Raw genomic sequence first — 17522 nt, 5'->3', positions numbered from 1 at the left:
GTAATACATAGTAATACCCCCAAAAATTGTGATGACTTTACATTCCCCATATGTCTACTTCATGTTTGAATTGTTTTGGGAATGATATTTTATTTTTTGGGGAAGTTATAAGGCTTAGAAGTTTAGAAGCAAATCTTAAAATTTTTCAGAAATTTACAAAAACTCAATTTTTAGGGACCACTACAGCTCTGAAGTCACTGTGTGAGGCTTACATAATAGAAACCACCCAAAAATTACCCCATCTAAGAAACTACACCCCTCAAGGTATTCAAAACTGATTTTGCATACATTGTTAACCCTTTAGGTGTTGCACAAGAGTTATTGGCAAATGGGGATGAAATTTGAGAATTTCATTTTTTTGTCTAATTTTTCATTTTAACCCATTTTTTCCACTAACAAAGCAAGGGTTAACAGCCAAACAAGATTGTATCTTTATTGCCCTGACTCTGCTGTTTACAGAAACACCCCATATGTGGCCGTAAACTACTGTACGGGCACACAGTAGGGCGTAGAGTGAAAGGTGCGCCGTTTGGTTTTTGGAAGGCTGATTTTGCTGGACTGTTTTTTTGACACCATGTCCCATTTGAAGCCCCCCTGATGCACCCCTAGAGTAGAAACTCCATAAAAGTGACCCCATCTAAGAAACTACACCCCTCAAGGTATTCAAAACTGATTTTACAAACGTTGTTAACCCTTTAGGTGTTGCACAAGATTTTATGGAAAATAGAGACACAATTTCAAAATTTCAAATTTTTGGCAGATTTTCCATTTTAATATTTTTTTTCCAGTTACAAAGCAAGGGTTAACAGCCAAACAAAACTCATTATTTATGGCCCTGATTCTGTAGTTTACAGAAACACCTAATATGTGTTCGTAAACCGCTGTACGGGCACACGGCAGGGCGCAGAAGGAAAGGAATGCCATATGGTTTTTGGAAGGCAGATTTTGCTGGACTGGTTTTTTTGACACCATGTCCCATTTGAAGCCCCCCTGATGCACCCCTAGAGTGGAAACTCCAAAAAAGTGACCCCATTTTAGAAACTACGGGATAGGTTGGCAGTATTGTTGGTACTAGTTTAGGGTACATATGATTTTTGGTTGCTCTATATTACACTTTTTGTGCAGCAAGGTAACAAGAAATAGCTTTTTTGGCACGTTTTTTTTTTTTGTTATTTACAACATTCATCTGACAGGTTAGATCATGTGGTAATTTTATAGAGCAGGTTGTCACGGACGCGGCGATACCTAATATGTATACATTTTTTTTTATTTATGTAAGTTTTATACAATAACTTCATTTTTAAAACCAAAAAAATGTTTTAGTGTCTCCATAGTCTAAGAGCCATAGTTTTTTCAGTTTTTGGGCGATTATCTTGAGTAGGGTCTCATTTTTTGCGGGATGAGATGACGGTTTGATTGGCACTATTTTGGGGTGCATATGACTTTTTGATCGCTTGCTATTACACTTTTTGTGACGTAAGATGGCAAAAAATTGCTTTTTTTACACTGTTTTTATTTTTATTTTTTTTACGGTGGTCATCTGAGGGGTTAGGTCATGTGATATTTTTATAGAGCCGGTCGATACGGACGCGGTGATACCTAATATGTATACTTTTTTTATTTATGTAAGTTTTACACAATCATTTCATTTTTGAAACAAAAAAAAAATCATGTTTTAGTGTTTCCATAGTCTAAGAGCCATAGTTTTTTCAGCTTTTGGGCGATTATCTTGAGTAGGGTCTCATTTTTTGCGGGATGAGATGACGGTTTGATTGGTACTATTTTGGCGTACATGCGACTTTTTTGATCACTTTTATTACCTTTTTTGGGAAGTAAGGTGGGCAAAATTTCAATTTTCTCATAGTTTTTATTTTTTTATTTTTATGGCGTTCACCGTGCGGGGAAAGTAACATGACCGTTTTATAGATCAGGTCGTTACGGACGCGGCGATACCTAATATGTGTAGTTTATTTTATTTTTTTAATTTTTATTCAGTGATAAATGTTTTTTTTTTTATCTTAACTTTTTTCACTTTTTTTTTACATTTTTTTGACCCAGACCCACTTGGTTCTTGAAGATCCAGTGGGTCTGATGTCTGTATAATACAGTACAGAACAATATATATTGTTCTGTACTGTATTTTACTTACACTGAACAGATCTGTGCTTTTAGCACAGATCTGTTCAGCACCATGGACAGCAGGACGCCTGAGCAGGCGTCCTGTTGCCATGGGAACCCTCCCCGTCTGCTCAGAACTTCGCAGACGGGGAAGGGTAAGCACGGGGCTGAGGGGGGCTCTCTGGGAGCTCTCTCCCTCTCCATCGGGGGGCTGCAAAGGCACAGCAGCCCCCCGATGGAGAGGGAGGGAGCTCCCTGACGATGACAGTTAACTTTTTCCATACAGCGGTCCGTACGGACCGCGGTATGGAAAGGGTTAAACGGCTGACATCTGCACAGATGTCAGCCGTTTATACCAGGGTGCCAGCAATGTGCTGGCACCCTGGTATAACCACTAGACACCAACGATCATTCATGGGGAGGCGGGCGGGGGATCGCGATCCCGCCTGCCGCACCGCCCGCCTCCCGCAACGCCCCCACCGCATGCGACACCCCCCCTGCACCACCCGCCGGCATCAAATCATGCAGGGGTGCAGGGGGGGGTGAATAATAATGATTTTAGCCACTCTAAAGTTTCTGATCCCCGCGGTCAGGGACCGCAGGCATCAGAAACTGCAAAAAGCGCAGCAAACCGCAGGTCTGAATTGACCTGCGGTTTGCTGCGATCGCCGACACGGGGGGGTCACATGACCCCCCCTGGCGTTGTCACAGGATGCCGGCTGAAGAATTTCAGCCGAAATCCCGTTCCGTTTAACCCCTCGGGCGCCGGAATCCCGATTTAAAAGTTAGGACGTACCGGTACGTCCTTGGTCCTTAAGGACTCGGGAAATAGGGCGTACCGGTACGTCCTATGTCCTTAAGGGGTTAATAAAAATCAGATATCGTGCAGTGCATGACGATCTCTTTCTACCAAAGCTAAAACCAGTCCTGTTCCTTACATGAATCCAGAGATCTCCCCATTCATTGCTCCGATTGCTCTGCTAGATTTATATCAAGCTGGCAGCTCAGGGGGCGTGTCTTTTCTGCTGCAGCTCAGGGGGCGTGTCTTTTCTGCTGCAGCTCAGGGGGCGTGTCTTTTCTGCTGCAGCTCAGGGGGCGTGTCTTTTCTGCTGCAGCTCAGGGGGCGTGTCTTTTCTGCTGCAGCTCAGGGGGCGTGTCCATTCTGCTGCAGCTCAGGGGGCGTGTCCATTCTTCTGCTGCTCTCTGCCTATCACAGCTCAGGAGGCAGCTGAAGGATGGAACTGAGCATGTGCGTCCACCTTAGGGAGGTGGACAGTGAAATAAGAAAACGAACAAATAGCAGGTGGCGCTGTACAGACACATTTTATTGAGTAACTCAGTGGCTATGCAAAAATTTTTATTACATGCAATTACAAAAGTATTCAGATCCAGGTGCTGGTTTTAAAACTCATGCACATGACCGTATTTTTAATCCGTGTGCTATCTATTTTTTGCAGATAGCACTATGATACATTTCTATGGGGCAGTGCACACATCCAGTCTTTATGCAGGTCCATGTGGCCGTTCCACAATCTATGGAACGTGTCCTGTTCTTGTCAGTACAGTGGACAGGAATAACCCTTTCTAATGATGGTAGCATGAAACACAGAATGCACATGGAAGGTATCCGTGTTTTGTTTGGACATGGCCGTGTGCATTAAGCCTTAGTATAATTTTATGCCAAATAAATGAGGCTCTTTCTCTGACTTCTGTATATTATTAGGAGTTGTTTTCTGTGTAATAGGCATCTGCCCGTCTTTCTTTAATCCTCTTTCTTATTGACGTTTTGTAAGCGGTTGCTAGTTTTCCATAGAGTTATGTTCTCGGGTTACAATTAGTTTTTTAGGTTAACAATGGTCGTCCTGGAATAAATGAATCTTGTAACTTGAAGGACCGCTGTATTATATGGTTGTGCAGTGGTATGAATAAGCTTTATGCAGTGCCATATTTCTCCTGTAGTGGGCACTGCTGAAGATGTGTGGCTCCCCAAAGCTTCCCTTGGCGATAGTGGCTCATCACTGGGGGGTTCATTCGGCAGATCTTCAGGGTTCAGCTAGTCACCATTGGGTCCTCCATTCAGAGAAGTGGCCGGTTGGATAAATGGAGACTGGACACTTGTCCTACTTTTGAATCATTGTGTTAATTTATTTTCTAAAAATACCTTCTAATTACTCTATATTCTTGTATGGACAAAAATTAAACCTGGACTCTGCTCCCTAAAGGGGAATTCTTACCTCCCTACAGTCAGTGATACGCTGTTTCCGTAGCCGCCATACTATTGAATAGGAGCTACAGAAACACCGTAGTACGGTGAGTTACATTGTTTCCACATCTCACAAGTTACAGATACAGCGTAAGGGCTCATTCAGACGACCGTATTAATGGGTCTGCATCTATTCCGCAATTTTGCAGAACAGGTGCGGACCCATTCATTTCAATGGGGCCACAAAAGATGCGGGCAGCTCACTATGTGCTATCTGCATCCGTTGTTCCGTTCCGCGGCCCCGCAAAAATATAGAGCATGTACTATTCTTGTCATTTCTATAATGGGCCGCCCGTTCTGGTCCGCAAATTGTGGAACGCACACGGGCGGCATCTATGTTTTGCAGAGCCACAATTTGCAGACCGCAAAGCACGGCATGGTCGTGGTTCTAGCGATATTCCCCCAATATCTAAGATGGTACAACCTCTTTAAATGGTGTGAGGAGTCTTATAGCCAAGGCAATGCTCTTCTGGAATTCTGGGAAGAGAGCATGCAAATGAGCTCCGACTTAGGCCTTTTACCCAGTTAAGCCAGTTCTCTCTGCTCTGCGCTGATGAGGAGCAATCACCCCGAAACAGCTTTCAGCAGATGAGATGCTGGCTTATTTATTATCCAAGTCATGTCTTTAAAAGGCTAAACATTGACTTACAGGACAGCCACTTTACATCTGGTAGCATTATAGGCAGAGCTTGTTAAGAGCTCATTTCCATACTCTGTTCCCAGAATTCCAGAGAAATGTTGTCTGGCCTATAGGATTCCTCACACCATTTAAGGAGCTCTCCATAAGTAGATATTGTATTCCCCAAATCCTGACCTAAGCCTCTCACCCAGTTAAGCCAGTTCTCTCTGCTCTGCGCTGATGAGGAGCAATCGCCCTGAAACAGCTGTCTGCAGATGAGATGCTGGCTTAATTATTATCCAAGTCATGTCTCAAGGCCTATTAAAAGGTTGAACATTGACTTATAGGATAGCTGCCTTACATCTGGTGGTATCAGAGGCAGAGCTTGTTTAAAGTCCATTTGCATATACCCCCTTACTAAAGTGTATGAAATGCTCAAAATTAGTATAATCGAATTGCTCTCTTACCAAGTAAAGCTGGCCATACACATTAGACATGTAATCAGCGGGTATAGCTGACCATCTAATGTGTATGGGAGCTCCCAATACTCCACGGAGGACTGATGTCGGGGGAGATGAGGATTGGGCATGTTGGAGTCAAATCCTTTTATTAGCAGGAAGATTAGCCACTGCCAAAGAAGTCTGACAGGGGTTTCTCCACTCTCACATTCCTACATATGCATGCTTGGCCGAAACGAGCTTGCATATGTATGGTCGGATCGGGAGAACCATTGTTATTTTATTTTTTTTCCCGACAGCTATTTCGTGTTTGACCAGCTTAATAAATGAAGCAGAAAATGTGTAAGATTCAGAGTCCAGATTCTCAGTAGTTTTACATTCATCAAGCACAGTTGTTTTATGACCACCTGCCTTTTGTACAGAACACAGATGGCCATAAACAGCAGCATATGTTCAGGTGAAAGATTTGCGGGATAAGGCCCTGTGCACCCGACCATATTTATTTTGTGGTCCACAAATTGCGGATATTCAAAACTTGGACTTCCGTTCCACATTTACCCATTCCATAAATCCCACCCTATGATAAAAAGGCCTACTCTTGTCCACAAAAACTGACATGTTCTATCTTTTTTGCCGAACATGCATACAGATATGGACAGAACATGTTTGTGGCCTAGTTAAATGAATGAGTCCAAATCAGATCCGCAAAAAATGCAGATCGGATGCAGAACAAACATACGGTCGTGTGCATAATTTTATGTGTTTACAATATACAGCGAGGAACAGAAGTATTTGAACACCCTGCGATTTTGCAAGTTCTCCCACTTAGAAATCATGGAGGGGTCTGAAATTCACATTCTAGGTGCATTCCCACTCAGAGAGAGAATTTTAAATAAATTATCAGGAAATCACATTGTATGATTTTTAAAGAATTTATTTGTCTTGCACTGCTGAACATAATTATTTGAACACCTGAGAAAATCAGTGTTAATATTTGGTATAGAAGCCTTTGTTTGCAATTACAGAGGTCAAACATTTCCTGTAGTTCTTGACCAGGTTTGCACACACTGCAGCAGGGATTTTGGCCCACTCCTCCACACAGATCTCCTCTAGACCTGTCAGGTTTCGGGGCTGTCACTGAGCAACATGGAGTTTCAGCTCCCTCCAAAGATGTTCTATTGGATTTTGGTCTGGAGACTGGCTAGACCACTCCAGAACCTTGATATGCTTCTTACGGAGCCACTCCTTGGTTATCCTGGCTGTGTGCTTCGAGTCGTTGTCATGTTGGAAGACCCAGCCACGACCCATCTTCAATGCTCTGACTGAGGGAAGGAGGTTGTTGTTGAAAATCTCACAATAAATGGCCCCATTCATCCTCTTCTTAATACAGTGCAGTCGTCCTGTCCCCTTCGCTGAAAAGTACCCCCAAAGCATGATGTTACCACCTCCATGCTTCACAGTAGGGATGGTGTTCTTGGTTTGTAACTCATCCTTTTTCCTCCAAACACGACGAGTGAAGTTTAGACCAAAAAGTTCTACTTTGGACTCATCTGACCACATGACTTTCTCCCATGCCTCCTCTGGATCATCCAGATGGTCATTGGCAAACTTCAGACGTGCCTGGACAGTGGCGTACACACAATCCATGGGGCCCCGGTGCAAAACTGAACCATGGGGCCTCCCTCCCCGTCGCCATTTGGATCCGCATCGCCAGGCAGACACCAAAACGCTGCAAGCCTAAGGCTACTTTCACACTGGCGTTTCTGGGTCCGCCTGTGAGATCCGTTTCAGGGCTCTCACAAGCGGCCCAAAACGGATCAGTTTAGCCCCAATGCATTCTGAATGGATAAGGATCCATTCAGAATGCATCAGTTTGCCTCCGTTCAGCCTCCATTCCGCTCTGGAGGCGGACACGAAAGGCGCCTTCTCCCTGCTGCGTCTCGGCGTCGTCGTGCGCCTGCGCAGCCTAGGGAAACGTCCTGTCCGGTGCGGCTGCCCAACAGGAAATGACGAGGCACGCTGCACCCGCAAGGGGAGGAGAATGAGGGGGAGGAGACTCAAGGAGGGTAGGGCTGGCCTGGCCTGGCACTGCAGCGCAGAAACGCAACACTGGGCGGCGGGCCCCAGGTCGGCTGCCCGGGTTATACAGGCAGGCGCAGCACACACAGCACTACTGCAGCGTGGGGCCAGGGGTCCACAGGCGGCCGGGCCCGGTCGCAACTGCGACCCCTGTATGTACGCCCCTGGGCCTGGACATGTGATGACTTGAGCAGGGGAACCTTCCGTGCAATGCATGATTTGAAACCATGACGGCGTAGTGTTCTACCGACAGTGATCTTTAAAACTGTGGTCCCAGCTCTCTTCATGTCATTGACCAGCTCCTCCCTTGTAGTTCTGGGCCGATTCCTCACCTTTCTTATCAGTGATCTTGCATGGAGCCCCAGTCCGAGGGAGACTGACAGTCGTCTTTAGCCTCTTCCATTTTCTAACAATTGCTCCAACAGTTCATCTATTTTCACCAAGCTGCTTGGCAATTGCCCCGTAGCCCTTTCCAGCCTTGTGGAGGTCCACAATTTTGTCTCTGGTGTCTTTTGACAGCTCCTTGGTTTTGCCCATGGTAGTAGTTGGCGTCTGACTGACTGTGGGGTGGACAGGGGTCTTTAAAGAGCTCAGACAGTGCTACTAAGTTAGATTAATAAGTGGAGTAGAGGTAGACCTTTTTAAAGGCACAGTAACAGGACTTTGAGAGTCAGAATTCTTGCTGTTTCTCAGGTGTTCAAATACTTATGTTCAGCAGTGCAAGACAAATAAATTCTTTAAAAATCATACAATGTGATTTCCTGTTTTTTTTTTTTTTTTTTTTTTTTTTTTTTTATATATATTTTTTATTTTATTCTGTCTGAGTAGGAATGCACCTACAATGTGAATTTCAGACCCCTCCATGATTTCTAAGTGGGAGAACTTGCTGTTCCTCACTGTATCTTCATCATGGCCACCTATCCACTCGTCTTCGTTGAAATGCATCTCCACCCCCAGTGTTGCAAAATTGGGTCGGAAGATCAACATTTTCCTCTTGGGTGGGAGCCCCAGAGGTTGCACTCCCAATTATCATATGTTTGTGGCACATCATGTATCGGAGAATACACATTTACTGCGCAGTGCACCCAGTACTCATTAGTGCAGGACAGATGCAAGTCATTATTTTTTTTCCAGTCTCGTATATCTGAGAAAATTATATTTTCAGCAAAGTAATAAAAATATCTGTCTAAAAATACTTATAATAGAACATCAGTCCTCAAGACACACATTACAGCTAGAAGAAAACCAGTACATGAGGATGTTTGTGACTAATTGGTTCAGACACTCTTCCATTGCAGTTTATGGAAACTTAAAGGGAGTCGGTCATCAGCATTTCACGTTTGTAACCCTTCCCATAGCTTTCAAGCATGCTTACAGTTAATAAAAACGTTACCTTTAGCATCAATCCTGGACTTATAAAACCGTCAAAAAACATCTTTGTAGCATATGCAAATGAGGGCTCGCAAGTGCCCAGGGGCGGCGTTACCCTCGTAGGTGCCCTGCTAGATCAGCCTCTTCTTCTCTTCCCCCCCGCCCCTTCCTTCCCTCCGCCCGCCCATCCTTTCCCTCTGACCTATCTACTAACTTGTTGTTTCGCCGAGATCCCGCACCTGCGCACTCAGGCTGGCGCATGCGCACTGCGATGCCCATTCCTTGTACAGCACCACAGTAACTATTGCGCATGCGTCGGCTAACGGCGCTAAAAAAACACAACAAAGGAGGCGGTCCATCGGCGCATGCACATTAATTACTGTGATGCCGTACAAGGAATGGGCCTCGCAGTGCGCATGCGCCGGCCGACGGACTGAGTGCGCAGGTGCGGGATCTCGGCGAAACAACAAGTTAGTAGATAGGCGGTCAGAGGGAAAGGATGGGCGGGCGGAGGGATGGAAGGGGCGGGGGGAAGCGAAGAAAAGGCTGAGCTAGCAGGGCACCTACGAGCGTAACGCCGCCCCTGGGCACTTGCGAGCCCTCATTTGCATATGCTACAAAGATGTTTTTTGACGGTTTTATAAGTCCAGGATTGATGCTAAAGGTAACGTTTTTATTAACTGTAAGCATGCTTGAAAGCTATGGGAAGGGTTACAGACGTGAAATGCTGATGACAGACTCCCTTTAATTTCACTTTGGCAGAGAAAGACCTGAAGTCTTTCTAGTCTCTTTACGAACATGATTTTTAAGGATCAAACAGGATTCCCTGAGCAAAGTCTATGTTTATAAGGGCTGTCTATCCCCGCATATATACATTCCGTTGCCCCGCCAAAAAAAAAAAAAAAAGATAGAACATGTCCTATTCTTGTCTGTTTTGTGGACAAGAATAGACCGTTCTAACAGAGGGCAGGACATAACGTTCCACAAAATACAGAATGCACGCGGCCGGTATCCGTATTTTGCAGGTTGTGTGCATGGGACCTTAAGATGACGGGGTTTATGAGATCACCGAGGGATCAGGTTACATGTAGCCCATTAAAGTCCATAGAGAGGGAAGAGAGGAGGAGGAGGAGTGGTGAGCTGGGGGACAGAACACAGACACACACAGAAATTGTTAAAGGCTTTAGTAAGTTGTCTGTCTCTTCCCAGTTCTGGATTCACAGCTACACTGCTTCGTACTGCTATATAATTTCTTCCATGCCGTTGCCAGATGTAGTACGCATACATGACTTAACCTGAATAGGGATGAGCGAACCCGAACTGTATAGTTCGGGTTCATACCAAATTTTGGGGTGTCCGTGACACGGACCCGAACCCGAACATTTTCGTAAAAGTTCGGGTTCGGTGTTCGGCGCTTTCTTGGCGCTTTTTGAAAGGCTGCAAAGCAGCCAATCAACAAGCGTCATACTACTTGCCCCAAGAGGCCATCACAGCCTTGCCTACTATTGGCATGGCTGTGATTGGACAGTGCAGCATGTGACCCAGCCTCTATATAAGCTTGGGTCACGTAGCGCTGCACGTCACTCTGCTGATTCAAGCATAGGGAGAGGTTGCAGCTGCGACGTTAGGGCGAGATTAGGCAGATTAACTCCTCCAAAAGACTTCATTCTGTGATCGATCTGCAGCTGTGGATCATTGAAGTGCTATTATTGACTTGCTCACTTTTTTGAGGCTGCCCAGAGCGTTTTTAGATCACTTTTTTTCTGGGGTGATCAGCGGCCATTTTGTGACTTGTAGTGCGCCAGCACGAGCTATCACCAAGTGTATTTAACCATCGATAGTGTGGTTATTTTGTGCTATATCCTACATCAGCTGCAGGCTGAGCCTGTGTCACCGAAGTGCATTTAACCATCAACAGTGTGGTTATTTTTTGGCCATTTATTACATCAGGGGCAAGTTGAGCCTGTCACCCAGCGCCTAAAAAATAGACCTGACATTTCTATTCAACCAAATCTGCACAGTTTTAGCTGGTCAAGTTATTTGTAGTGACCGTAAAAGCAGACTTTTTGTTCTGGGTTGAAAAAGCATTCCCAAATTTGCCATTCTGAAAATAACTAGTTTGTGGTATTTCAGGCCTACTTGAAATCTATCCCAAAAAGAAAATCTTACATTGAAGTTATTGATAGTGTCATTCAGAAAAACCTAAGACGCACGCTAGCGTGCTGATAGAAGTGTCATTCTGTGATTAAACCTATAACTGTCACACAGCGCAAAAAAAAACAGGTCTCACATCTCTATTCAACCAAATCTGCACAGTTTTAGCTGGTCAAGTTATTTGTAGTGACCGTCAAAGCAGACTTTTTGTTCTGGGTTGAAAAAGCATTCCCAAATTTGCCATTCTCAAAATTGTGGTGAACGGGAACAATGAGGAAAACATCTAATAAGGGACGCGGACGTGGACATGGTCGTGGTGGTGTTAGTGGACCCTCTGGTGCTGGGAGAGGACGTGGCCGTTCTGCCACAGCCACACGTCCTAGTGAACCAACTACCTCAGGTCCCAGTAGCCAGCAGAATTGACAGCGATATTTGGTGGGGCCCAATGCCGTTCTAAGGATGGTAAGGCCTGAGCAGGTACAGGCATTAGTCAATTGGGTGGCCGACAGTGGATCCAGCACGTTCACATTATCTCCCACCCAGTCTTCTGCAGAAAGCGCACAGATGGCGCATGCAAACCAAGCCCATCGGTCTGTCACATCACCCCCATGCATATCAGGGAAACTGTCTGAGCCTCAAGTTATGCAGCAGTCTCTTATGCTGTTTGAAGACTCTGCTGCCAGGGTTTCCCAAGGGCATCCACCTAGCCCTTCCCCAGGGGTGGAAGAGATAGAATGCACTAACGCACAACCACTTATTTTTCCTGATGATGAGGACATGGGAATACCACCTCAGCACGTCTCTGATGATGACGAAACACAGGTGCCAACTGCTGCGTCTTTGTGCAGTGTGCAGACTGAACAGGAGGTCAGGTATCAAGACTGGGTGGAAGACGATGCAGGGGACGATGAGGTCCTAGACCCCACATGGAATGAAGGTCGTGCCACTGACTTTCACAGTTCGGAGGAAGAGGCAGTGGTGAGACCGAGCCAACAGCGTAGCAAAAGAGGGAGCAGTGGGCAAAATCAGAACACCCGCCGCCAAGAGACTCCGCCTGCTACTGACCGCCGCCATCTGGGACCGAGCACCCCAAAGGCAGCTTCAAGGAGTTCCCTGGCATGGCACTTCTTCAAACAATGTGCTGACGACAAGACCCGAGTGGTTTGCACGCTGTGCCATCAGAGCCTGAAGCGAGGCATTAACGTTCTGAACCTTAGCACAACCTGCATGACCAGGCACCTGCATGCAAAGCATGAACTGCAGTGGAGTAAACACCTTAAAAACAATGAAGTCACTCAGGCTCCCCCTGCTACCTCTTCTGCTGCTGCCGCCTCGGCCTCTTCTGCTGCTGCCGCCTCGGCCTCTTCTGCTGCTGCCGCCTCGGCCTCTTCTGCTGCTGCTGCCGCCGCCTCGGCCTCTGCCTCTGGAGGAACGTTGGCACCTGCCGCCCAGCAAACATGGGATGTACCACCAACACCACCACCTACGTCACCAAGCATCTCAACCATGTCACACGGCAGCGTTCAGCTCTCCATCTCACAAACATTTGAGAGAAAGCGTAAATTCCCACCTAGCCACCCTCGATCCCTGGCCCTGAATGCCAGCATTTCTAAACTACTGGCCTATGAAATGCTGTCATTTAGGCTGGTGGACACAGACAGCTTCAAACAGCTCATGTCATTTGCTGTCCCACAGTATGTTGTTCCCAGCCGCCACTACTTCTCCAAGAGAGCCGTGCCTTCCCTGCACAAACAAGTGTCCGATAAAATCAAGTGTGCACTGCGCAACGCCATCTGTGGCAAGGTCCACCTAACCACAGATACGTGGACCAGTAAGCACGGCCAGGGACGCTATATCTCCCTAACTGCACACTGGGTAAATGTAGTGGCGGCTGGGCCCCAGGCGGAGAGCTGTTTGGCGCACGTCCTTCCGCCGCCAAGGATCGCAGGGTAACATTCTTTGCCTCCTGTCTCCTCCTCCTCCTACTCAGCTTCCTCCTCCTCTTCTTCCACCTGCTCATCCAGTCAGCCACACACCTTCACCACCAACTTCAGCACAGCACGGGGTAAACGTCAGCAGGCCATTCTGAAACTCATATGTTTGGGGGACAGGCCCCACACCGCACAGGAGTTGTGGCGGGGTATAGAACAACAGACCGACGAGTGGTTGCTGCCGGTGAGCCTCAAGCCCGGCCTGGTGGTGTGCGATAATGGGCGAAATCTCGTTGCAGCTCTGGGACTAGCCGGTTTGGTGGTGCAGAAGTTCATTCGCAACTACCCCGACATGTCAGAGCTGCTGCATAAAGTGCGGGCCGTCTGTTCGCGCTTCCGGCGTTCACACCCTGCCGCTGCTCGCCTGTCTGCGCTACAGCGTAACTTCGGCCTTCCCGCTCACCACCTCATATGCGATGTGCCCACCAGGTGGAACTCCACCTTGCATATGCTGGACAGACTGTGCGAGCAGCAGCAGGCCATAGTGGAGTTTCAGCTGCAGCACGCACGGGTCAGTCGCACTGCGGAACAGCACCACTTCATCACCAATGACTGAGCCTCCATGCGAGACCTGTGTGCCCTGTTGCGCTGTTTCGAGTACTCCACCAACATGGCCAGTGGCGATGACGCCGTTATCAGCGTTACAATACCACTTCTATGTCTCCTTGAGAAAACACTTAGGGCGATGATGGAAGAGGAGGTGGCCCAGGAGGAAGAGGGGTCATTTTTAGCACTTTCAGGCCAGTCTCTTCAAAGTGACTCAGAGGGAGGTTTTTTGCAACACCAGAGGCCAGGTACAAATGTGGCCAGACAGGGGCCACTACTGGAGGACGATGAGGAGGAGGTGGAGGAGGATGAGGATGAAGCATGTTCACAGCGGGGTGGCACCCAAAGCAGCTCGGGCCCATCACTGGTGCGTGGCTGGGGGGAAACACAGGATGATGACGATACGCCTCCCACAGAGGACAGCTTGTCCTTACCTCTGGGCAGCCTGGCACACATGAGCGACAACATGCTGCAGTGCCTGCGCAACGACAGCAGAGTTGCCCACATTTTAACGTGTGCGGAATACTGGGTTGCAACCCTGCTGGATCCCCGGTACAAAGACAATGTGCCCACCTTACTTCCTACACTGGAGCGTGATAGGAAGATGCGCGAGTACAAGCGCACGTTGGTAGACGCGCTACTGAGAGCATTCCCAAATGTCACAGGGGAACCAGTGGAAGCCCAAGGCGAAGGCAGAGGAGGAGCAAGAGGTCGCCAACGCTTCTGTGTCACGGCCAGCTCCTCTGAGGGCAGGGTTAGCATGGCAGAGATGTGGAAAAGTTTTGTCACCATGCCACAGCTAACTGCACCACCACCTGATACGGAACGTGTTAGCAGGAGGCAACATTTCACTAACATGGTGGAACAGTACTTGTGCACACCCCTCCACGTACTGACTGATGGTTCGGCCCCATTCAACTTCTGGGTCTCCAAATTGTCCACGTGGCCAGAGCTAGCCTTTTAAGCCTTGGAGGTGCTGGCCTGCCCGGCGGCCAGCGTTTTGTCTGAACGTGTATTCAGCACGGCAGGGGGCGTCATTACAGACAAACGCAGCCGCCTGTCTACAGCCAATGTGGACAAGCTGACGTTCATAAAAATGAACCAGGCATGGATCCCACAGGACCTGTCCATCCCTTGTGCAGATTAGATATTAACTACCTCCCCTTAACAATATATTATTCTACTCCAGGGCACTTCCTCATTCAATACTATTTTTAATTTCATTTTACCATTATATTGCGGGGCAACCCAAAGTTGAATAAACCTCTCCTCTGTCTGGGTGCCGGGGCCTAAATGTGTGACAGTGGCCTGTTCCAGTGGTGGGTGACGTGAAGCCTGATTCTCTGCTATGACATGAATACAGATTCTGCGCTGACATAAGGCCAGATTCTCTGTTACGGGACCTCTCTCCTCTGCCTGGGTGCCTGGGCCTAAATGTGTGACAGTGGCCTGTTCCAGTGGTGGGTGACGTGAAGCCTGATTCTCTGCTATGACATGAAGACAGATTCTGCGCTGACATAAGGCCAGATTCTCTGTTACGGGACCGCTCTCCTCTGTCTGGGTGCCGGGGCCTAAATGTGTTACAGTGGCCTGTTCCAGTGGTGGGTGACCTGAAGCCTGATTCTCTGCTATGACATGAAGACAGATTCTGCGCTGACATAAGGCCAGATTCTCTGTTACGGGACCTCTCTCCTCTGCCTGGGCCTAAATGTGTGACAGTGGCCTGTTCCAGTGGTGGGTGACGTGAAGCCTGATTCTCTGCTATGACATGAATACAGATTCTGCGCTGACATGAAGCCAGATTCTCTGCTATGGCATGAAGAGACTGATTCTCTGCTGACGTGAAGCCAGATTCTCTGCTATGGGACCTCTGTCCAATTGATATTGGTTCATTTTTATTTTTTAAATTTTTATTTTAATTCATTTCCCTATCCACATTTGTTTGCAGGGGATTTACCTACATGTTGCTGCCTTTTGCAGCCCTCTAGCTCTTTCCTGGGCTGTTTTAGAGCCTTTTTAGTGCCCAAAAGTTTGGGTCCCCATTGACTTCAATGGGGTTCGGGTTCGGGACGAAGTTCGGATCGGGTTCGGATCCCGAACCCGAACATCCAGGTGTTCGCTCAACTCTAAACCTGAAATGACAGACTTTAAAGGGTCGCTGAGTACTCAGAAAACCTTTTATTGTGTCATAGCGACATAGTAGGTGTGTTGATCAGTGGGGTCTGAGTGCTGAGATCCTAACGATAGGGACCCACACCTATCTGACATTGATGCAGTAAATTTGTAGGTTTCTACCTGTCGAACATGTACCTTCAGGCTCCAGATACTCTGCTCTGAGGCACTGTGGACTACACTAGGCATAAGTTGTACCTAAAGGGCTCTTCTTAAACCCAGGGATGTGAATAATAATGCCATGCTTCTTTTTAATGAATATTATTAAATTAGGCATTTCATCTAGAATTTTAGAAATAACTCCAAATCTGGAAATTCTTGCAGGGTGCTGCAGAACGGGTTGGAGGTTGAGCGGCTGCGCCTGAGAAACTTCTTCCACTACTATCACTCCAAGAGAGGCATGTGGAACACCCAGAGCCAGGAAAACGCGGCCAAGGACTGAAGTTGACTTTCTGAGCATAGTCCTGTATGGAGAGACTTTTCCCTCAGTTTGTGGTTTGCACAGAGGCTGTTCTGTCCAATAAAACAAGGTACTGCCAAGAGTAACCTGCAGAGCCTGTCCCTTGCACATTTCACCCTCTGCAGGCTACTCTAGCCGTCAACTGAGGAGGCTGCAATGTTCTGCAGAAGATGACTGATGAGATTATGCAGCTGCTTCAATGGAGGATAGACTTGTCGTGCACAAGCAGAGTCTGCTATACAGAGCAGCCGATTAGTAGGAGAATAGCCCTCAGGGCCCTGCTGCCAAAAGGCTTTACTGTTCGTGTTTACACTCGTACATCAAATGCATTTAAGTCTTGGGACAAACAGTATTCTACACATGTAAGAACAGAAAATGTGTTTGTATAGTGTACGCAGAAGGGTACTTGAACCAAACTGCAGTGGTTGGAATATTTCCTGTAGTATAACATCTGGCCACTGGGTGGCGATCAATGACCTCTTTACCTGTTTATTGAAGATGGTAAGTTATTCCCAAGGGATCACTGGAGTAACTAGGAGTAACAACATCATTTTACAAATGTATGTTTAAATGCAGATGAGGGAGTAAATATTCACTGCTCAGTTTAAAACTGTCCGTATCTTGGTGCTATATCATCGTTTTAGAGTGTCGCCTCTCCGCGTCCTTCCTTTAGCGATGGTCGGCGCAAAGTCTGCATAGTAACTGATGTTTAGCACTTGAAGTTATAATGTAATTTCAAGCCTAAAGAAGGGTCTCAAATGTATAAGCAGCTCTCGATTTGCACTTAGTAGCATTATTTATTATAAGGCCCAATGCCAAATCTAAAGGTATATTCACATGTAATATTTCACTAGAATTTGGACCTATGCCCGGTTCTATGGAAAGGCAATGTCTAGTGCAGGAGTCCTTGACTCTGGCGCCAGGTAGCAATGCTCTACACGTAATCTGCTTCCCTAAGGAGAAAGTACCAGAACGTGCGGTCGTCATCTTCTGCAGAAGTCCAGCCGTGCTCAGCATTTACAATGATTTCTGTGAAATTAAAATGTAGCAAGAGGTTTCTAGAAGTTTTTAAATATTTTTTTTGTTTTCTTTTTGAACTAAAATAAACCAATTTTCAGTTTGGCTTTTATTGTTGCCTCTTGGTGATTTTTATCTCAAACCATGTCAGCTGGCAGCGAGTTTATAAAGAGGATGTCCGTTTTCCAGAAGAAATTGGACCACCCTTGGGATCGGCTGGGATAAAGAACTGGTAAGTACTTGACAGATCACGCACTGTCGCTCTGGTTCTCCT

At 46.9% G+C, this 17522-nt stretch overlaps 1 protein-coding gene across 2 annotated transcripts in view; it reads left to right on the top strand.

Moving 5' to 3' along the window:
* The window catches only part of B4GALNT4 (beta-1,4-N-acetyl-galactosaminyltransferase 4), an 84740-nt gene extending 67467 nt beyond the window's left edge, over positions 1 to 17273 (top strand). For both annotated transcript variants that reach the window (XM_040410316.1, XM_040410317.1), the window contains one exon: positions 16096 to 17273. In XM_040410316.1, coding sequence (XP_040266250.1) covers positions 16096 to 16213 — 118 coding nt within the window. In that variant the 3' untranslated portion in view covers positions 16214 to 17273. The remainder of the gene's footprint in view (positions 1 to 16095) is intronic.
* The last annotated feature ends 249 nt before the right edge of the window (positions 17274 to 17522 follow it).

The sequence above is a fragment of the Bufo bufo genome, chromosome 10 (assembly GCF_905171765.1).
Source record: "Bufo bufo chromosome 10, aBufBuf1.1, whole genome shotgun sequence".
Lineage (NCBI taxonomy): Eukaryota > Metazoa > Chordata > Amphibia > Anura > Bufonidae > Bufo > Bufo bufo.
The sequence above is the reverse complement of the archived record's forward strand: the minus strand, read 5'-3'. Positions and strand labels throughout refer to the sequence as shown.